We start from the raw sequence: 23626 nt of genomic DNA, 5'->3' as shown, positions 1-23626 counted from the left end.
TTCTTACAGTCTAGCCTTTGCAAGTCATGATTTAAGTAACAGAGGATCATTAATGTGCAGAAACCAATTACAGCAGCTACAGATCCATATACCTTGGCAATGTAAATGCTTTTTATATTAGAATCTATTGTTTATCTGTTACTACAGTAAAAATAATACATGAAATTATTTTCAAAGATATCAAACATCCTCCAAGGTGGGAAAAGCAAACAGAAAATTTGCATTGGAAGAGATTCCAAGTGCACTGACTGCTGATTGGGACCACTTTTTTTAGGTTTTATCCTGATTTTGAATACAGATTGACTAAGTAGCTGTTAGTATTTATAGGCTGACCTAATAATTACAAAAACTAATTAAGTAGCTTAGTGCTCAGTGGCAGTGAGTCATGGCATGTCAGTATTTTCAGGTAATGAAATGAAGGCCCATGTCAGAAGAACAGATGCAGAAGCAAGTGGTTAAATGAAAGAGTAACAAGTCTCTGTGACCAGATGGCATATATCTAAGATTCAGAAAGTGTTTAAGAATGAAGCAGCTGAACTGCTGTCAAAAATAGACACTCTCATTAAAATTAGTTACTATGCTAGAAAAGTAGAGCAAATGTACCCAAGTAAAAAACAGGTTGCAGAAGGAGCCCTGCAGATAATGATCCATCATTATATTCCTGGAACTAGAAAATATGTTGGGAAAAAAGCATTAACCCACCTCAATGAACAGGTAGGACAGAAATGAACAGGGCTTCTGTTTTTAAAAAAGAGTTCTATCCTGATTGAGATGTTGGTCTTGTCTGTCTGTACCAGGTCTTCTGGCATTGCTAATCAAAAACTAATTCTTCACTGCTGCCCTCTGACAGTATATAGGTACCTCCTGATTAGATGCCAGGTTTAAAAATTCCCTGGATGGGCTAGGAGCAAAGAGTTGTCTCTAATGATGGGTTTGAGTGGTTTGGCAGAAAATATTGTACACTTGGGAACGCTTGAGGGCAGCTGCTACAAAGAAAGGAGGGGATGGAGTATTTTTTTGGCAATGGACTAAATGTGAGAACAAGATTCTTCTGTCCTCAATAAACTGTATTTGGAGTATTTTGCATGTCAACACTTCTATGGGACTAGGTTTCTTTGAAAAGTTATCCAAGAAGATGTGTCTCAGTTTGCATAGGTTCAAAAAAGACCCATGCTATACATTTCTGCTAGCTTATTCAATGTCCTGGGAGATAAAGGGCTCTCATAATTTTGCACCAGTCTTCTGTTTTACCTGGGGAAGTGGCATCTGGGGTCATTAAAGACCAAAGCTGTGCTACAGATCTCACCAGCTGCTGACCTTTCAGCTGCAAAAAGTAATTCAGGCCAAAGATATGTCTCACCCAAACGGATTATGTGGCTGATCTTTGTGTCAGGTTCTCAGATAATATCACATCAGAATACACTTTTCATCAAAAACAGTTGTGGTGGGAGTGAGGGCTGGATTGCCCCCATGGGTTAATTTGGAATGAAATTCTAGTAAGTTCAAGTCTGTACAAGAAAATGAAGTAGTTTCTGCAATCTAGCCCATGTGCATGTACACAAATTTTAAAGAGATTTATCCTATTATAACACCAGGAAACCCATAAAATGGTATACCATTCCTTCTGCTCAGTTTGATGTCTCATTGTTTCTGAGAGGCAGTGGAACAGACTCAAAAGGCTCTGATGTTAATACAGCCATCATCCCTGTAGTAGCAGAACTACTCAAACTTCTTTTTTTTATCTGATTAGCACATTTCAGTATGTTCCCTTTCAACATCTATTAGTTTTGAATTATTTATCTGTTTTGTGTTTAGTGCAATGGTCTGTTTAATAACACATCTAGGTCTATGAAGTGTCAATCAAAAGATACAGTCAATGTTAATTATATGCTCAAAATCTTAATTTCATAGGAAAAATATCTATACTGGATAAAATGTTAGAAGATATATGAAAAACAAACTGTCCAGACAAAAGCTGACCATCTAAGCACTCAGCTAAAGCGTTCTAAATGTTTTATTAACATTAGTTTTGCAATAGAGCTTTTCCTGTGATGTGGGTGAAGATGCTGTGGACTCAGAGCAAAATTGACAGGTCTATCAGAATAGAAAGACTATTGGGTACCTTTTCAAACTTTTTGCAGTCTAGCCAGCACACTTGTTGCCCTGACCCTAAACAAAGTTGTTCAACTACCAAATTTTTGCTAGATGAAAGAACAGTTCTTTTGTATAAAACAAGTCAATGACTGCAAATAGGAATGAGTCACAGAAGAGCTGTTAGAAAAAAGTATACAGTGAGGTGAAGTGGAATATTAAAACATTCACTAATGTTAGTTTCTGACTAATTTTCTCTGTAAAAATGCCTACACAAGAGATACCAAAAGGTTGCAAGAGATAGTAGTAATACTATGCCACCAAAAAGCAATGTGGGCAAAGTATTTAAACCACCTCAATTTTTGAGTTTTTGTGCAGTAGTTATTGCTGAAAACAAAATGTAACCCTAGGTGGAATTGGCCAGACAGGTCTGAAAGCTCTTGGCAGGATCCACTTCCGAACTTATCAGTTTATAACATTAGGATATGTAGGATTAAGGTGTGTGGGATTCAAAGCTTTTTGTCCACATAAGATAACTAAGTTTTCTGAAAGCAATACAGTAAGCCAGATATGAGAGACTCCCTGAGGGTCATCAACAAAATAGTTGATATTTTTGTTAAACTTCTGATTTCATGCTACACGTAATTATGATATCACATTGTTGACCAACTGCACCTCAGGGAACATTCCTAGCCAATTTTTACCTCTACTGCCCTAATCTTGCACCCTTAGATCTTCCTAATGTGAGTTCCACATGACCTGAATGTTGACACAATGTACCAACTCACCTTTCTCTGATATGCAGCCAAAAAGATTCCTTGTATTGCTTTCTTTTGATGGAGTTTTATTGCTGAAAATCTGATCAGTCTATGCAGCAACAAGCCTATTGGACCTATTGGAAATAGCTTCTATAGAAGGACAGGAGGAGACACAAAAGTAAGCAGGAGAAGATCACAAGGAAACAACAGGGGTTTTGTGCCTGGAAAAGAAGCATTTGCAGCTTCTTCCTCAAACAATAGGTTTAGGGCAGCTGTGAAACAGCAGGAGGAAACCTTGTGTGATTATATGGTGAGAGCCCTCTGGAACACTACAGCACTTCTCCTGAATACCCTGTCAGTGTCATCTCAGACTGTAAGGGTTTGTTCTTTTCAGGACAACAAAAGAAAAAAATTAGAGATATGACAAAACCTCTGAATCTGTTGGAGATCTATTTGCAAATGTCTGGGGTTTCAAAAGTAGCTGTCTCGAGGTATCAACTCAGTTTAGAAAGGAGACACACTAGGACAGAAAGAACCAAAGTAAATAAGTAAGTTCTTTTTTGAAGGACATTTCTTCCCTCTGTGCTCTTGACCTAGTGGAAGGGCAATTGGGCACACAGTGCAACATTGTTTCATAAGATATTTTAAAAGTAGTATGGCCACAAGAACCATTGTCACAAGTGCCCACTGATACTTGAAGTGTTTCTAAAGTTGCTGTTGAATGTCCAGGTATGTCAGTGGAATGTGCATATGCTTGGTACTATGAAAAATTGAGTTGTTTGTCCTAGGGAATGAAGTATTTGGACAGTTGCATTTGAACAGTTTTGCCCAAAATACATGATTTTGCATATCATCTGTAATTGTGTAGTATTAGAATAGTGGACTTTACCCAGAAAACTTTACATGGCACTGAGCAGAAAGGAGTGGTAGGAAAATAGACTGGTGAGACTTCTAACTATTACAGGTTCTGATGTGGCATGGAGTGAAAGAAATAACGAGTATTTTATATAAAGCACTTATCTCTGCACAGAAAAATGAAACAATAAGTGGAATCTTGTGATTTATTGAGCACAAGTGAAGTAGAAAAGGCTGTAAGAGAGATAAAATCTGGGTGTGCTCTCTGACAATAGTCTGCAAAATCTGGTGTGACGGTGATCTTTGCATTTTCTTCTTCCCCAGATTTCAGAAACCCTTGCTTTTCATATATATGGCAGACTGAATTGTCTTACTGTAAATATTGCTGCAGCTTCAAAGTGTGTGAATATACAAGGAGATGAGATGCCTGTAAGGAAGGAAGAGAATTAGTGCTATGTTAGCAGAAAACTGAAGAGAAGAGTATGAGAAGGAGGCAGATGATGAAGGTATAAGAGGAGGTGGAGTGTACAATGTCAAATTGTAGTACTGGGGTTAGTCACTGAGTACCCTCTACCTGTGTCTTTTGACAAATTCTAACAGTATATTCAGGATATTTAAACAATATTTAAACAGTATTTAAACAATATTTAAACAGTATTTAAACAATGAGACTTTGCAGTGTGTGTTCAACTTTACTGTTGGCTAAGTGTGATTCAAGAAAAGTGCTGCAGTGAGCCTGCTAGAGAGTAAAATGAGTATGAGGGGTATTAAAATTTGGGGTTTTTTCCCCTGAGAGCTTGCTCCAGAAGGTAGCAGTTCAGCATAGTGAGCAGCTAGTAGGGAGGAAGGTTTTTAAGATCTCCAGGAGCCACAACCAAGTGTGGTTGCCTAAAAGGCTTTTGCAGAGTTGCCAGCATGCTGCTGGCTGTCTGCATTTAGGAACACTGACACTCCTAGTACAGGGCTGCTAAGAACATGTTCATTACTGAATAGACAAAATAATTGCCTGATCATAGAAGCATATAAGCAATTTCATATATAAATACTGAGCACTTTTTGAAGTTCAGTACCTCACCTTTATCTGCATGGTATGTTGAACTACAAAAGCACATGCTAATAAAAATTGGAGGTGGAACAAAAGCCACTGCTTTGGCTGAGAAGCAAAGCAGCTCCAGGAGTGAGATTCCACCCTCTTCTGGGATCCCTGCTGTGTCTCTACTCTTTTCCTTTGCACCATCCCATAAGTAGGCAAGTGAAGAGGAGGCAAATCACAGCAGGTGCCAGCTCACCTGCCAAGGAGGCTTCCTACGCTGGTGGGAAGCTCTAAGGCAACACTGGCTGCGTGTCAGCCTCAGAAGATGCCACTGATGAACTGAAAAGAAACTGCACCTATGGCTGTGTTGGGCTTGGGTCAAGGCTCTCAATCAGCCACTGGGAACAACAGACAGTGAGACACTATTTAACATTATTTGTTTTGAGTAACACTTTCTGCTTGCTGTCAGAGTTGGCATGGAAACTGAATCAGCACTCATTTTTAAAAGAATAGTCCATTCAGAGTGAGGTTAGTCATCAGTGGGTTTACCAGAGGCTCAGGCTGCAGCTGCCAGCATTGAAACCTTGCTGATGAAAGGGTAGAATCCTCAAAATGGTAATGGTCTTACTACCCCAACCTTTACTGTGCACATAGATGTTTTTTGAGAATGGTATGATGTCATTTGCATTTGGGTAGTGGTGGGGTTTTTTTTAAAGAGGGAATGCTTAATTATCTGAAATCCACAACAGAGCTTTCTTATTTCAAGAAGATGCCATCTGGTTTTGTGTATCAGTTGAACTTAAAGAGTTAACACAGTTCATATAAACAGTGATGGTTGTAACATTGTGGTGGAAAGTGGGATAATCTTAAAATGCTCTAAGCTTAGCACTAGGCATCTGTGAATAGTCAAGATTGAAGCCTACACAGCATGTAGAAATCAGCATTTTCAATTACTTTGCCTCTATTGATGAAGAAGATAAAGATAGGCTGTTCTATTTTATTCCCACACATAAGGGGAGGGAGAAGCAAAGCAATGGCTGCTGGTTTTCTGTACCAGCAAGGCTTGAAAAATACTGATGGATAAATTGCTGTTCGGTGGCATTTCATAAAGCACCTGCTGTGACATCTTGTTTTCAGATGCAAAATTATAAATGTATATATAAATCTGAAAAATTTAATTTAATCTATAACCTTTGACTCCTGGCTTTTTGTATCCTCAGAACACAGACTGTGCATATCTTCCTCATTGATACAAGAACTGTTTACTTTATACTAACTATTTACATTCAAGACTATAGTGCTGTTACCAAATTGGTGTGGACACTGATTGCTTTTTCGTTTGTGTTTATCAAGCAGATAATTTAAGTGAAGCCCTGAAAAAGCTGAAGATAACATCCACTGACAGCACAGCAGATAGCTTGGAGGGATGCTTGGACTGTCTGCTTCAAGCTCTGGCACAAAACAGTAAGTTGTATGGACCTTTCAGATTTTAAATCATATGAGATCACTGAATTAAAATGTGGCAGAAAGACTGACTCAAGCAGTAGGCTGCTAGGTTGGCTCTATTGAGTTTTGGGGGTTTTTAACCCATGTGTAACATTCCAATAGCAACGAAGACAGCGACAGGTGAATAGCTGAATATTTGGAACAGCTGTAGTCCATTCCTTTTTCCAAGATGGAGTAGGATACTTACTTTTTAATTGATTATTGAAGGAAAAAAAAGAACAGAGATGGAGAAATAAGCTTGCTAAGATGGGGAAAATGATAAGGGAACTGCTTGCTAATTCTGATTGAAAGAGCATAGTTCCTCACTTGTATTTCTCACACTTCCAATCACAGATTTCTTAATTCCAGAAGTTTCAATTACCAGAGCTAGGCTGGATATCCAAAGATGGTCCAAGTTTGATATGTAGTATGTAACAAAATGACATCAGAATGGAAAAAGATGTTATTTTCACCAAAAACGTTAGAATGCTTGTCCCCACTCCCAGCAGACAGATAAGGTTAATGAAAATGACAGTTTATAAGACTTTTCTGAGTTTAGCTTTCTCAGTGATTCAGATTGTGGCAGAAGAAAAATATGTGTACAATTTCAGGTTGAAAAACTTCTCAGGAATAGGTACAAGCCATGATTAAATTTTTTTATTTAAAAAAATAATCCTTTGGAAGTATCAATACACTCAAAAGTACAAACTATTAATAAGTCTTGGTTTTTTTCACATGATGGTATTCTACAAATCAAGGCCTTTTGGATTGGTGGAAAATACTTGATGAGGTTTTTCACAGCTGAATATAAGCACCAACCAGATAAAGTAAAAAGTTTATTATAATAGGATCTGCATTTAATAGTAGTCTGTTTCTAATTCTCTCTATTTTAGAAGGATATTATCAGCCAGAAAGTAATAAAATCTTTAAGGTTTAGATCAACCATTTTTTGAAGGTTTATAGGGTATATCCAAAACTTTAATCCAACCTCCAATTGGATTTATTTCCACTACTTTTAAGCCTAGTACTTAAACAATAAGTACTAAAAAGAAGATCATATGAAAAGTGACAACTTACTTGTATAAATAACAGAGTTTGCTATTTTGCCTGTAAAGGTCACATAGCTGTGTCAGATAACAAGTCTGGCAGTTGCAAAATAATTTTACTAATGCACTTACTGATGATTTCTTCCAACCACAGATGATTCTCTTCTGTCTCAGTTCAGGGCTTTGCTCTTCCTTCCAAAATCTTCTCTTCTAGATTTTTGGCTGCCACATCAGACAAACAGATTGTTAGGATTTTGACCTCTCTCTTTGGGGTAGTTCTAGAAAATGTATTCTCTCCACAATTTCCTTTGTTCTTGGTGTGTGAGCCAGTGTCATGGATGCAGCCCTGCTGAGCTGCCCTATGAGACATACCTCCACATATTTACAATTGCCCAAGATTGAGGGGAACTGAAATAATGCACTGAAAATTAGATGGGTCAGATAGGACATGTTTTTTAAACAGCTTGCTGGTATTTTAGGAACCAGTATATCAATTCTATTTCAAGGGAACTGGACACTTCCATACCTAAGTTCTGCCAAGTTGTCTGATGATTTGGGGAATGGACTTCTAGCTTGAGGTAATTTTATTAGAACAGCAGTACATTCAAAAGACTTCAGAGATTGAGGTAAATTGTGTATAATAGATTGATTCAACAAATAGATACTCAATCAGCTTTCTAAATGCTTTCTCATAGCTTTCATCCATCCAGTTAACATCTTAGTATGGATTTGACCAATTGATTTTTAATTATAGTGTAAATATTATCATATTATAATTATAGTGTATATATTAACATATATATGGTACCTAGTTCTTAGACACACACTGTACCTAGGTATCTGTGTATAAATTATTACACAATAATGAGAAATCAAATTGTTTTTATAAAAGTACACATTAATTGTAGTGCAAAAATAATTTAAATAATATTTTGCAAATAGTTATTCTGCTCTCTTAGTTTATTTCCACGTGTATGATTAAATTAATGAAGTATACATTTATATTGTAGTTCAATAAATCATCATATTAATGTGAGAGAAAACCATGCAAGGAAAAGTTTATGAGAATTTTATAGGGCTGTGATTTTGTTGGGAGCTCATGGTAGTATTGTAAATCACAGAAGTTAAAGTTTTATTCACTGCTTTAAGACTTGGAGATAAAAATAGTATTTTATCTTATATAAAATTTATTATATTACTAATATGCTAATGCAACCCACTCCCATCTACTGCCAGCCGAAATCAGTAGTTAAACCCGATGATCCTACAACAAATGGATATTTTCAGTAAAGGACAACTTCAGTTTTGCATAGTTCATGTAGACATGAATGTTTTAGTGACCATTACACTGCTTTCAATTGGTATTTGCATGCAGCATGGGTTTGTGGCTGCTGCAAAATGTTAAATTCCCTAGTTTCTAAGAGTGCGGTGAAAATTATAGTTCCATATATTTTGCATACAATCTTTATGTTTTCATTATGCTAAAACATTATTTTCTTCTCATATTTTCTACTGTATAGAAAGAGATGACAAAGTTACAATGAATATCATAACTTTTGATTTCTTTCTATGTAATCTGCTGTGTTTTCTTTATCTTTTCACTCTCCTTCTCAAAACTGATTTGTTGATAATCATAGACAGGTGTAATGCCCTGGAATATGATACATCCTGCCTGACTTTAGGAGCTATCTGCCATTTGTCACACCAGTCAAACTAAGGTGCACACACACACAGATGCTATGCTGCAGAAGGCTGAGTCAAATACTCAGCTGAATGTGATAACTGCTGGTAAATATTTGACAAGCCAAATTCAAATTGTTTTAACTACAGTTTGTCTAGGAAAGGCTTGCATAGCTCTTTCCATCTGAGACCTGGGTTTGAAAATCCTGCACAGATGGTTTCCTTAAGAGACATTGTCTGGAAATACATATATATTCCTATTTAGGCAGATATTTTAGTTCTTGTCTGTCACCAGCTCTTCTGTCTGAGGCCAGTCATGTATGGTCTAGCTTGTACCACTAGAGAAAACTGAGGGGTTAGAATGAAAGAGTGAACAATGACAGAACAATAAAACATAAACATGCATTAGGAATGCTTTAGAACAATGACATACCTCATTTTGTGTGGCATTCCTTTTGCATTCCCAGTGAAGTTAACTAGCATATCTGGGGACTTTGCAGCCCTAAAGTTGCAGTAACATTAGATGAGATTGACGGGTAATGTAAGAGCTGTTTTTACCTCTGTGGATTTACCTCATTCACATAAGCTGAGATTCTGCCCACCTTGCTTCAGAAAGAAGAACACAAATACTTGATCTCTGTCCACCTGCAAGCACTTACCATCTGCTAAACTTCCCATAACTCAGATTTTTAAGGAAAGGCTGGGGTACATGATCCATAAGCATTATTAGCTACAAAAAAACCAGAGCCAGCCATGCACTAAATGAATTACTGGCCTATATTCAATCAAGAGGTGAAAGTCATGTATTACATGTGTTTTCTTTTAACAACTATACATTAAAACAAGTTACTCCATTGTCTGCTCCATATAATCTGGATTAGTTCTGTACAGACATGGATTGATGTGTTATTGTCTAGAAAGAATTTTGCTGATCTGGAAGCAGACTGTTTACAGTGACATGGAGTGTAGAATGATCATAACAACCAGAAAAGGCACAAACCTCCTCAAAAGTATGAGTAAGACATGTACTGAAGAAAAGTAATTTGAAAGATCACATGCTTACATTTCTGGAATGAAGTAAGTGAAGTATAATTGCTTTATTTTGTATCTTGCACCCAAAGAAAAATATGTTTATGTATTACTATTGGATATTGGGAACAAATGATTAATTGTCTTGTATAAGGAATTACAAGAGAAAACAATATTGGCCATTATTTTTAATCAACATATACAAATTGATACTTGTTAAGAGCCATTTCATAAATAATATGCCTATCAAAAAAGTGCATTTATGTTAAGATCCCTAAATAAATATCCACAAGAAAAGACTGCCTAAAACAGAGAGAAAGCAAAAAGGAAATAGAGTTTTTCTTTTAAACAGCATGCTCTCTGGGACATCATTATTGCAGTAACAACAAAAAAAAAGTTACTGCTATTCCAGACATGCTGTGTTTCAGATACAAGAAGTTACAGCAGACATAAATAACCCAGTTTTGATAAATGAGAAATCTGAAAATCTGCTGAGAATGTTATTTTTGGCTCTGCTGTGTTCAGCGTAAGAGGCTGAAAATGCCCACTAATCCCAGCTTTCAGCACCTGGCTCTGAAAATGTCTGACATGTAGCTGAAGTGCAAAACATGCATTTGAAATGGTTTTTTACATACACTTTTTAGGAGACTAAAAATATGAGTTTACATGGTTGTGTGAAAAAAATGATTAAGTAAAATCATAGCAATAAAGATAAGCTTATATGAGAGGACAAGGCCCCAGTTTTTAAAAGCATTTAGAAACATGGGAAATATTTGAAATAATGCACTTTACCTTAAAGATGTGGCTGACTAAGATGCATTATTTCCTACTTGTTGTGCTCTGCTGATACTGTGACTCAAGGAACCATCACATGACCATGAAAATTTTAAATTCATGCTTTAAACTAGAAATCTCAGCATTATTCAGTGGCTACTTTAGAGTGCCATTTTTCTTCCCATAATGCACACAGTTTTGTAACAGTATTTTGCTTTGCCCCAGAATATGTATGCTGGAGCCATGCTTTGTTTAGAATATACTGGCTGTGTTTTACCTGGGCAAATAACATTGTTACAAGTTACTCAGGCAATTTCTAGTAAGCTTTTGCCATCACTTGCTGTGTTCCAGACTTCTGGTGTAGGGACCTTGGGCTCGTCCCTCCTACCTAAAACTTCTTGTTCAGGTTTTCTCTTGGGAGTCACCAGTGGGTTTTTTGAAATGTGTTTGTTCTCATTTGATGGCATCCCAGAGGAGGATGTGTTAGCATCTGGAGTGCTTAAGAAAATCTTGGATATTTGAAGACATGGCAGATTTCTCACATTCCTTTGTCAGAGTTGAGACTTTTCACTGAATGCCCTAAAACTTTGGTAGGCACTTGCTTTAATAGGCATCTAGTTTTCTCTCTTTAATTATTTTGGTGGATTTCTACAACCATATGTTTACAAAGAGGTTATATTTCAGTTGGAACTTTGTTTTTTTCTGTTCTTCATAGCCATGGCTTCCATATATTGTTGAATTTAGTTAGTACTTGTGCTTCCTATATTTGATGTTCCTTTTTCTGATCTTCACTGTCCCTGGAAGATGGAAGTATTCCTCTATTGGAGTTGAAAAAATCATGAAGAATTGAGAATTTTATAATTTTGTAATTCTGGGCTCAACTAAAAAAACCTCTGAAATTTTAAAATGTATTATTGTTGCTATCAATACCTTTGATTTGTAAAAGAAAAAAGCAAGATTTACCTATTTTTATCTATTTATCTTTTTGGGAGGCCTTCTTGATAGTTCTGAGTACGTACTCTTATTTATTCATTGCAGAGTCAGGTAGGCAGCTCTCTGCTTAACTTGTTACACTAAGCACCATCTGATTTCAGTGAAGCCTTGTACCTCTTAAGCAACAGTCATTTCATCTTTTGTTTCCACAGCCCTCTCACATTAGCATGAAAATATCTGTCCTGCTGCCCCAGAAAAAATTAAGTTGTAGAACCCTTTGTCATAGCAGAATTATTCCAAGGCACAAACAATTGAAATCACTTTCATTTTTTCCTATTGGCTAGGTGTCTTAAACTTTCTCTGTTTCCTTTCATGGAACACAGCATGGAGAAAAAGCTCCACATTTCAGAGCTTGCTCAAGCAAACATGTTCTTAAACATCAGCACACTAACCTTTATCTATTTTGAAGAAATTTTATGAGCAGAATAAGAGTAAAATGATGCCACTGTTGTTTCATGCAGATGGTGGCCAACAAGCAATGCTCTCTGGTTTGTGAATGCTTGCACAGTGTTACAGCTTAAAACAATAACTATCTATAGACCCTATTCTAACCCTCTAACTTCTGACCACAGTTGTTTTGTATAGATAAAAAAAGAGCTTTCAGCATCCCTGCAGATTTAGCACACTTTACAAAGCTGTGACAAGGCAGTGCATAAGCACATCAAGAGAGCTTAGCACAAGCAAGGGGGTAGGCAGTGGCACTAATTGGATTAGTGGCCTATTAAAACAACTGGTAACTAGTAGAATTAAGTTCACTGACAAATAGCATTACCCTGCTTTCTTATTCCTCTTTGATCTTTAGCATCTCCCTTTGTTCTTAGCAGCAGTCTCTCTTCCAGGAGAATTTTTGATCCTTCTTGGGTGTGCCCTCCAGTGATCCCTGACATATGTCTCCCACCTGTGATCTTGGAAGGAGAAGGAGGCCACCCATGGATGTGTACTCAGACCCAGCAGGCATGGACCTGTATGTTAGTCCTGACATGTAAATGTCCCAGCCTCAATATTCAAACAAGCAGCAGACATCTATGGTGTTATCCATGAAGAGGAAATATGCAGATGAAAGCTACAACATCGTCCTCCAATAAGATAAAAACCAAACAGTATCATTGCTAACTGTCTATTGAAATTTAGAGTTACCTCCTGAGATTAAAGTATTTTTTAGGTAGATGGTGTCCTTAGCCTATTACAAAGATTTTAGGACTTTGTTATTATTCCTGGTTTGTCTTGGAGGCTACAAAAATATTAAGAGCAGCACTAAGGCATCATAGTACCTTGTAAGACTTGTTTTCTTTATGTATTGAAGACATGAACTGGTGTCTATTTAGCTACTACTAAACCTGGATTCAGCATCTTTGGAATTCAGTGGAACGGGCATAATGCATTTAATGTCTATTCAGACCAAGGGAGGGAGAGGGATTAGAAATTTAAAAGGAAGAAATGAAACCAAATGGATGAGTAACAAGGAATATAGTGCAACATAAGATTTTTATTTTAGAGGAAGAAGAGAAATGGCAGAGGGGAGAAACAGATATAAAGATCAAAATTTTGAGGGAAAAATAAAACAAAACAAAAAAACCCCAAAATAAATGCATGTACCTGAGTGGCTGGTAGGAAGCAGTCAAACCAAAACCCACATCTCAGACCAGCAAGAATTTCTAGTCTGCTTCTGACAAGGTAATCTCTTGTAACAGAGGCAGGGGTTCAAATTTAATTGGGCCAGCTCAGCCAATCAAGCCATTAAGCTTATCTGCAAAGATTTCTAGTCAAATGCCCTGATAAAAGTTGGGGATCCTGATGAATATTTTTTAAGAGGGAGTTCTCAAATACTCAAATACTGTGTTATAAAGTGTTCCTTCTTTTTGCTGAAGAAGGATGTTTGTTGCATTTTATCTCATGGGCTGTTGCCTTGTCATGATATTGTATACACATAATCCAGAAATGTTTCCTCATTAAGAGCTGTATATAATATATTTTTACAGTATAGCTATTCTAAATCAAGGTGACTGCTTTTTATTGGACTGTCTCCCAGTAAACTGGCTTACCCTAATGATACTGAATGGTAATCACTTCTGCTTAGTGGGATTATATTTTACATAAATTCCCTTTAATAGTGATGTATTTAGTTAGTGCCAGCTAGTTAAATGTTTATCCAAGTGTTAAATTCCAAGTGCTATTCATTGAATACACAATGTGCCAAATAAAGATTAACTATTATATTTCTTTTCTTTGCAGAAGGTATCAGTGAATAGCAGTTCCAGATAATAGAATTGACACATCTTTTTTTTTTAGATTGTCTCTGTATTGCATTTTCAAAAGGCAGGCCTTTTCTTTTGCTTCTGTATTGCATTTCAAAAATGCAAAGGAAAACGCCTACCTTTTATCAAAAAAATTATAGCTGGAGATCATGTAATTCATAATTTCAGCTCTGCAGTTTCATTCTTAGCTTTGCCCCAGTCCCTTATAACTTAAAAATGTGATCTTTTTTTAGATTAGGTTTTCTTTAAGCTACTCTGATAGCACAGCTCACTAAAAATATGGGCAGATTAAAAAATTCCTGTATGTGTAGATGGACTCTTTCAATAAGCAAAGGGTGGAATTTCACAGCAGGAATTTCAGCTCACTTAAGAGTACTGTTAAGAGATTGCTTAAAGGGACATGAAACACTTCCTACATATAAAATTATTATCTTTCAAACTTCACTTGATGTTAATAAACTAAATTGAATTGGGAGAAAGGATTTTACTCCATAGGACTAGCATTTGTTATACATCTTGAACAACTAAAGCATGAGAATAGCCTTTACCCTGGGACCTGTACTAACTTCAGTCAGTACAACTAAGAGAGGAGGCAGGGGAAAATGTCCACAGAGGCTGAATACAAAACACAAAGATATGAGTGCATGACATTTATACTAAGATGCCAAAAACAAAATTGGCAGTTGAGGCACTGACATCAAACTCTTTCAGCAACCTTGCTACTGAAGTGGTTACATCCTGGAGAGGGTGAGTCAGAAAGGGGGAACAGCTCAGATAAATCCACCAGCTATGTGCCAGGGCTCAATACTGGATCCAGTTCAGGAACTCAGGGGTGCCAGGCTGCTTAACTTTAATATTCTGTCTTGTGCTTTGACCTATTCATGGTCACTGAATATTCATGGAAGTATATGTACATTTTTCTTCATTGAAGGAAAAGATGTAACATATTTTTTACTTCATTGGTACCTGCAACAGACTATTTAATGGATAGAATCTCATCCTGAAATTCACTTTTATACTTTGGATGTAGCTTTTGGAGAATTTAATCATTGGGACTCATGCAGCTAGTTGATTGATAAATCTGTCTCTCCATCTGTCCTTCCTTCCTTGTTAGAGCTGAGATTTTAATTACAAACATCTGTGTACTGTCTCTTTTTTGTTAAAAATAGGAATGGAAGTTGCCCTGTAGCTGCTGACAGAGACAAAACAGAGCAAATACCATGATGGAAACATTTGTACAGCTAAGGGAGAATCCTCCCTCCTTGCCTGATAGGTGTCTAATTTCAAGGATAAGTGAACAGGCAGATTTTGGGGATTTCCCCACATTAGGAGGAGCATGAAAGAAATCAAATGTCTACATTTATTTTTATACATAAATTATTATTATTATTAAAGGACTTTTTTTCCCTGTTAAAATAACTCTTGATAATTGGAACAGACTCTTTGGTTAAGGTTTGTTAAGCAAAACCTCTTTATCAGTGGTGCATTCTTTCTTTCATGAGAACATATAATCTGTTTTTCTGAGGTTCTTTACAATGACTTTCTGTACTTCTGTAGCCAGACTAAAATCTTCATTTTGTGGCTTGAAAAATACAGTGGGAGGCTGTGGAGAGAGGGACAATGTTTCTTGTAGGAGGCTGTATATGAAGAGACCATCAGTGCTTAGACTTGGTCACAGGAACCTTCTTACTGTGGTTGTTAGGAGCATGTGCCAGTTTGAAAGATCTCCCTTGTTCCTTCATTCTCTTCCCTTCTGCCTTCTGAAAGAGCAGATGGAAGGCTCCTTTGAAGATGTATGTGATTCATCATTATTTATCCATGTGTTCATCTTTCTGATGAGAGTACATGTAGGAGGAACATTATCAAGCCAAGGTAAATTTCTGCAGTAGTTCCAGTAGTTTTATAAAACATCTTTGCAGCTGGAAAGGCATGCATTTGTCAAATGTTGCATGGCAAACACAGTTGGCTTAATAAAGAGGGCCCTCACAAAACTGTATATTTATAATTCTGTGATGTGAAGCTCCACAACATGGGAATTATTGCAGTGCTACCCACCACGGCTGTAGGGTTGCTAATAATAGTGCAACTATTGTTCATAGGGGATAATGAATGGTGAGTCTACAGCTTTCTTCTGCTAGCACTGGTGAGAGATAAGCCTTGCCTTTCCCTTCCCCCTTTCTGCCTTTTGTTTCACTTAAAGGTCTACAAAATAATACAGAGAGGAGAAAAGAGTGAATGGAGGGAATGAAATTTCAGAGGAAAGAGAGCTGAGAGGGAAGAGAGTGTAGAATTTTAATTCAAAACACCTTAGATTTTTTCCTATGATTTCTGCTACTTAATTAAGTAGTCTGATAGCCATGATGCTCAGCTCTCCAGCTCTGATCTGTGGCATTAAAGATGTTCCTGCCCACACCTTTAACTATTCCAACTTCAGGCACGGCAAAAACCACAAAAAGCAAGCATATTGACATTTTAATCACTCAGCTATGACATTAATAAGATTTTGACACTACATGATCTAACATACCCTTTGTCTTGATGTCAAATGATACAAGGAGGCATCTAAAGCAGAGGGCTTAACCTTAGAGGGTTTTTCCTTCCAATTATGCTGTATTATCTATGTGTGAAAGGGCTGCTTTTAATGCAGTGTTATTACAGTCCTACAGTTTCTTTGCTTTCAGACAGGGCAGTTCTAGGAGTGGGTTGGTGTAAGCAGACTGAAAATCAGCCTTTTAAAGAAAGCATATGAAATCACAGACAGCAAAAGGATTATGAGGTGTGGCACCCTAATGTCAGGCTATCTACATTGCTAGGTTTCTTTCAGACACAAATTTAAGGGATTTTAAAGGGGATGCAATTCTGCTAAAGGAATGTTGGCTGTGATTTAATTTTTGTTGAGTATAGAAAGCACAGGAGGAGAATATGTGGAGAATATATTTGCCTAGGTCTTTCTTGCTCCTGGAGAAAATGTTCATGCTCCAACTACAATTGAAATAGCAATTTTAAAAGATGACAACTGAAATAAGTTTTTTAATTAATTTACCCTCTAATAATTTACTAGGAAGCTCAGAATGAAAGTAGCATGCATGAGATTGATATCCTTAATAAATAATATCTCTTTAGTGCATACACACAGAGAGACAGGAAGCCAGGCAGGCTTTCTCCAGCCTCTGAAGAGAACAAATAGAGTCAGGAGTTGAGGGTTGCCTATGCTAAAGCCACTAGCAGTTTCTAATTCTCAGCAAACACTACCTTATTTCTCCTAGAGCCAGGCAGTGGTAGGGGTACCAGCCTTTTGGCAGCACTTGTGTGTGGTCTCCCAGTCTCATGTTCTGCAGAATCAAAAACAACTGATGGTTTTTACAATCATGAAAATACTGCTACAGAAACATGACAATCTATTGTCCACTCCAAAGAGTAACACCACACACACTTCCCTTCATTTCTGTTTCTGTGTCCCTGTTTGTTTTATGTATTTATACAGGACACATTTTAAGTGAAGCTGAGCACAGAGGAGTCATACGCAGGATTGTTGGCTCATGTTTTGTAAATGAAGCAATTGTCCCATTTGGGCACTATAAGAAATGCTTATGTACCTACAGCTGGGCTGAAAGCATCTTCAAGAACTGCAGCTTGGTACTGTCTTCTACAGACATGCATTTTAACACTTAGTGTCTGTACTGAGCATACAGTGACTCTGCAGACAGCTAAAGGGTGGTAGAAGATCTTCATTTGGACTTTGCAGGGCAGCCCCGTGCATCATTTGCCTTTTAAGTCTTTCTCCTTTGAAGGAATGTAAAAAATACTGAGCAAAAAGATGAATTTAACAAGGCAATTTTAGGTTTATAAGTAAGACATCTTATTCCAATTAAAATACCCTTCCTTGTTTCAGCATTTCAAAACTCCAGAAAGATTGGTTTCCTGTAACAAAAATACCTGCTAATTACATGTGACTTAGGAAATTAATTTGTATATTACAGCACATTCTTTTGTTTTTCCACCTTCTTTATTAAACTTTAATATGATGAACACAGAATCCCTAAAAAAATTTTTTTTTGCAGATTCTACACAGAGTAATGTGCATGAGGATGGAAGAGTAATTTTCCTGGCACATTCTCTTAGGATGCCTTATATGGAGGATCTACTATAAACTACTTGCAAAGATTTAGTGTCATACTGTCATCTTTCTATTTTGAAACTGAATTAATTTGTATATTACACCAAGTGTAAATTGTATGTGTTCTGCAGAGGAAGAGCAGTGCTTACTTAGACTTGGAGTAGACAAGCTGAAGCACCCTGTGGCATTTTTTACACCTAAGGCAATTCCTGGCAAACATGCCTCAAGAGAGCACTCTGGGCTGTCTGATAGTAGTAGTTCAGAGTAATTCAGCCACAGTAATGTGCTTTTCCCCAAAATAATGATGCTCAGGCACTCACCTAGGGGTGTTCTGCACTCACTGGTGGACAAATTTATGTGTCTTCCCTCTTTTATGACTAGCAAAAGTTTGACATTGATACCCAACTGGTTTACAATAAACATTAGGATCTTGGTTTGAAGTATATGCAGTAGTGCCTCCTCTACTGCTTCAGAGTAGCAAAAGTCATTGGTTAGTTTTCATCTGTGTGATCCCAGGTACCTGATTTCCCACTTTCTGAGAAGTCTGTTAGGGCTGTGCTTTTATTGCTGCTCACTTGCTTTTCTCAATAAAATAAATCAGGGTGTATCTGCTGCACACAACTTGCCTGGAGAAGCATTTAATTTTATTTTCCCACTTCTTGCAGGATGTATTTAGTGCTTCTACTTATGTAATTTATGCTTTGCACAGTAATGAGTCCATCAAACTGCAGACCAAAAAAATGTGACTGGATACTGAATATCTAAGCAGCATGACAGGAGAAAATGTGTCTCCTGCCTACTAATACAGGCTCACACATACCCATATTTTGCATTTTGAGTTCTGTATTTAGTTTTGAATTTAAGAGAGAGAGAGAAGCTCTTCCTTAACAGACATCTAAGATGTCTGGACTAATCTTTAGTTCTGATATGATTTTCTCTAAATTCAGACTTTATTTTTTTGTCATGTCTGTATTCATCGGAAAATATTGCTACTAACTACATGCTGTATGTCAGAGTTTATAAAAGCTTTCAAATAAGCCATAAGCCTTTATATTATATCTTTTGAGGGTTTTTTTTAGTGTATTTCAAAAATTGTGGTTAACTAGATTGCAAACAGGTTAATAATAATTAGCACTTGTGCATGAGATGTTGAGATTACTGATGTCTAATCTGTTTGTAATCAGATGTCATCACTGACATATTGTGAGTGGTTCTAGCCAAACACCAACATCCCAAGTTGGAATTATATATAGAAATGGTGCAATCCAGACTTGAAGTTCTCTATTCAGTCTGTTTTCTGTCATGTAGACATAACCAGCTCCCAGACACTGAAGCATGTACATACTCTGTGAGCCACAAAACCCATGGGAGTCACCTCTGCCAGGCTTGTGCTGGCTTCTGTTCAGAAGCAGCTTGAGCGGATCTCTCCCACTCTCAGAGGCAGCACAGTGGTCCTGGGGCTGCCACAAATCAAATTCAGTTGCAGCTGGGAGACTGGGGAAAGGAAGGAGGAAGAGAACAGAGAGGGTGGTATGTTATTATCAATTTACCTGTGAAGCACAACAAAAGAGTGGTTGCAAACTGCATTCAGATGGATTCGTTTCACTTTACAAAAGTCATCAATTGGAGCATCTCACAGTAAACTCTGAAGAATGCAAATAACTTCCCTTATAAATAGCTTAAGAAGTCATTCTACTTTCTAAAATGGTAGCTGCCATCTAGTTGTACTGTGTGTCACACGAATATTCATCTCAAATGTGCCATTTTTAAAAGCATTAGCAAAATATGTCATAGCATCTAGTACCTTGTCTTTAACTGCAGTTGAATCAATGTTGGTTTTCAGTTTGTTGCAGAGCATTGCTCTTGGCCAGCAATGTTAGGTGGAGCCCTGTTAGGGAGCAACTGCACAATTCTTCTTACTGCATGCAGAAAGCTTTTGTCACGAATCTTTCATATCTATGACAGGAAACTCAGTTTTTTTCCCTTTCCCTTCTACTGAGTCTGTACTGGAGCTACTCAGTAACAGAGTAACACACAAGATTTGAGTGTAAGAGGAATCTACAACCAGGATCATCTTAGCTCTCCCTCTTCTCCAGTTTCTGATTCCTACACTGCATTAAGCTGTACCCTAACTGTAAGCCCCTTCCCCATCATTTCCTTGAACATTTCCAATAAATCATCTTTTCAAAGTGTCATTCTTTGACTTTTACATAATACCTTTATCTACTGTATTATCACTTTATGACCTTTAGTCTTACAGTCTCTCCAGTATTTTCCCCATGTAAGCATGAGTATGTATCTGTATATACTTATATAGCAGTCACCTTATAAAGGTCAATTGATTAGAAGTGGCAAAGTATTAAGTTCTATGAGTATGTCAGATAAAGTAGGATTACTGAACTAACAGTTGGCTTCTGATGGGGGAATTAATGACTATCATAATTACTTTTGAGAAGACTTCTCTTCTGCTTTTCTTTCTGTTCTTTCCCAAAGCAATTTGATGCACAAGTCATTTTTGTGTGATGTGTTTTTCAGATATGGAGACAAGTGAAAAAATCCAGAAAAGTGGAGTTCTTCAGGTGTTCGCGAGTCTGTTGACGCCACAATCTTCCTGCACAGCAAAAGTAGCTAACATCATAGCAGAAGTAGCCAGAAATGGTGAGGTTTTCTACAAGAACTTTTCTGCTGGAACATCTTCAGTTTTTCACCTCACTTGTCAGTATGTTTTACTTCATTTATGTTTTCATTTTATAGATAGACACCTTTCATGTCCCTCCCTTTCACTCTTTTTGTTTTGTCTAAAATTTTTGTGCTTTGTAATACAATCAAAACAGCAGTTGGCTGCTGGAATTTGTTTTACTCCTACTTTTGTTCTGTTTAGTTTTTAAGACAGCAATGTAATTTATTGGGCAGAAATAGCCCACCACTGATGAAATACATTTATATATGAAAAGCATGTAGAAAAAGAGACATGTACAATGTTTGCAGTTAGTTATGCATGGTTCCCATAGTTACAGAAGTAGCATCTATGGAGGTGGTTAAGGGGATAGCAGATAATTTCTTTGGTCTGAGATTTGTCCTAAGATTATAACCATTATGAGTCCTTTGGTACCACACTAAAACCAATTAGTCCTACTTAAATAGCATTATGTGTGTTAGAGTAAGAGCCCAAAGTCCCAAGTAAGAATCACGTCCATTTTGGTATGTATTATATACATACAGTATATAATATAACATCAGAGGTAATCAAAAAACTATTTAAATTTTTCTTTAGACAGGATTATATTAAAGCTCACCCAATACCTGCATATCCTGAGCCCAGAAGAAAGGCCTCATACCTGCAAGCAGACACTGTGTAGACCCCGTGATGAGAGTAGAGGAGATTTGTGGCTGACTTCTCTCACTCCTGGACTTGTTGCTGTTACAGCTGAAGAGGCACAGATTCTGTTTTGGACTTTCCTTCCCCACAGGCCAGGCAGAGAAAAGTAGAATGTTTCTTAACTGCTGTCCTGGCAGCCTTATCCCTCTCCCTTTGTAAACTCATGCTGATGCCCCTTCAGGGAAAGAGCTACATTCTTGCTGACTCCTTCTACTTTCCATTTCCACCTTTTTCTGAGGAATCACGAATTACAGCTTCTTACTGGTGACCTCCACCCAATTTATTGGTTTTAAAACAGAGGTATATATGGTTATTCAGAAACAACACAAACAAGAAAAGCCATATGTTTCGTTTTTAAGCGTTAAACTTATTTCGATAAAGAGCCAATAAAAGATGTATACATAGAAATTTAAATTTGGAAGTGTTTCAGAATAATAGAGATTTAGGCAAATATATCATGGGTTTTCTTCTGTACTTAATGAATTCATAGTAAGTATTTTTAGAAGATCGTTGTCAACTGTGTGTCCTCACAGTTGGTCCTTTTAGATCCTATCTGAGGAGGGAAAAGTTAAGAATAAAATCAATGTTCACAATAGGCAAACTGATTACTATGTATTGTTTCCTCAAAGATTCCCTTACAGAACATTTTGGCCAGTATCTGAAGGCACACATGAAATGTCTGAATAGTTTCTAGTATGTCCTTTTTCTTGACAGCTTCTAAACTGATGCCTTATGTATACTCTCAGAAAAGCTGGCATTTTACCTGGTTGATCATACAAAATTGCTTTTGTCTTTTCCTTAGAGTCATTAGCAGATGTAACTGGGATCTCTGTCAGCTAAGGTTAAAGTGAAGGTACTCAGAAATTATTTAAGGTCCCAGTGCTTTCAAGACTGAGATAATCTGGGTATTTCTTGTTGGCTTCTAACTCTGTTGAAGTAGTTGCTTAAGCAGGATAGTAGGGAATACCTCATTTGAATTCTGTTGCTTTCTTTGTTTTATTGCACAAAAATACAAGAGTTTAATGCTTATATTGTACCTGTTTTCCACAAACTTCAGGGCACTTAGAGAAATTTGTGTTTATCAGCATTCAGTGGATAGTAGACATTAAATGCATTCCCTGAGTGGTCATGCCATGCAGTACTGCCTGAGCTGGGAGCAGAGACTGCAATTTTGGGTGTTACTAATATAAGAGGATCTTTTTCTTCCCCATTTCATGTTTTCCTCTTACATTCCCTTCATCTGATCATATGCCCAGACACATCAGATCACATCAAATCTCCACTTGCCTTGGTGGCTTTGTCATGTTTTGTCTTTTCACCTTCTCGTGCTCTTGCTGTTTCACCTCTTCTGCTCACATGACTCTTCCTCCTCCCAGCTTGAGCTCATATTTGTTTTTCCTGTTTTAAACACCCAAACATACAAAACTCTCTTTAGTCACTTATGTCTCTCCAACTAAAGCTAACTGTGAGCATCATGAAGGCTCAGATGCACTTGTTACATGGAGTTTCTCTCTCCACTGTGGACCTTTTAAACCCTGTTCCAAGGTTTTTAGTCTTGTCTTCTTTGTCAGGTACAGGAATGAAAGAAAATTATCTTTGCAGTCTGTAATACTACAATACAATTAGATTTCACTTTCAAAATCTTGTCCTTCTTTTGGTTTATGTTACTCTGTCATCAAAGGTTCTCCTCCTAAGTTCTTAAGCAATTCTTCGCTGTTTCCTTCAAAGGATCTGCTTAATTTCTCTCCCAGGTTAGTGGAAACCTTTTAAAGACTCTGTTCTCAATTACTTTCTCATTCTTCTATTACTTCTGTGTAGTATCAGCTGCAAAAGTAGTTGCAGTTACCACATCTTTGTTCCTGTTTCAGAGATCTATTTTGATACATATGGCACCATTTCTTTTACTTCTTGCTCTTACATGACCTTGATAAATACAAGCTTGTTCAGCTTATTGACCGATGACTTTGTTGCTGAAAAAGCTTCTGCTCACTCCAGATGGAGGGAGGGAGGAGGAAAGGTTTCTGACTCCTTTTCACCACCTGAGGAAGAATCTAAACAAACAGCAGAACAGACTAAGACTTCTCAATCTTTTAGGAGAGAGTAAGTTTCATTTCCTGATACAGACTAGAAG

The 23626-nt window shown here is 37.1% G+C and overlaps 1 protein-coding gene across 7 annotated transcripts in view; it reads left to right on the top strand.

Annotated features, from left to right (window-relative positions):
- Window positions 1-23626, top strand: part of RAP1GDS1 (Rap1 GTPase-GDP dissociation stimulator 1) — an 89311-nt gene that overhangs the window by 25278 nt on the left and 40407 nt on the right. For 2 of the 7 annotated variants that reach the window (XM_079307083.1, XM_079307081.1), the window contains exons 2-3: window positions 6094-6201; window positions 20652-20774. In XM_079307083.1, the coding sequence (XP_079163209.1) occupies window positions 6094-6201; window positions 20652-20774 (231 nt within the window). Of the gene's footprint in view, window positions 1-6090; window positions 6202-20651; window positions 20836-23626 lie in introns of all 7 variants that reach the window. The other 5 variants (XM_079307082.1, XM_079307080.1, XM_079307084.1 and 2 more) reach the window with 3 other exon arrangements.

Source organism: Erithacus rubecula, assembly GCF_903797595.1.
Source record: "Erithacus rubecula genome assembly, chromosome: 5".
NCBI classification, from domain to species: domain Eukaryota; kingdom Metazoa; phylum Chordata; class Aves; order Passeriformes; family Muscicapidae; genus Erithacus; species Erithacus rubecula.
This window is presented reverse-complemented; position numbering and strand designations above follow the sequence as displayed.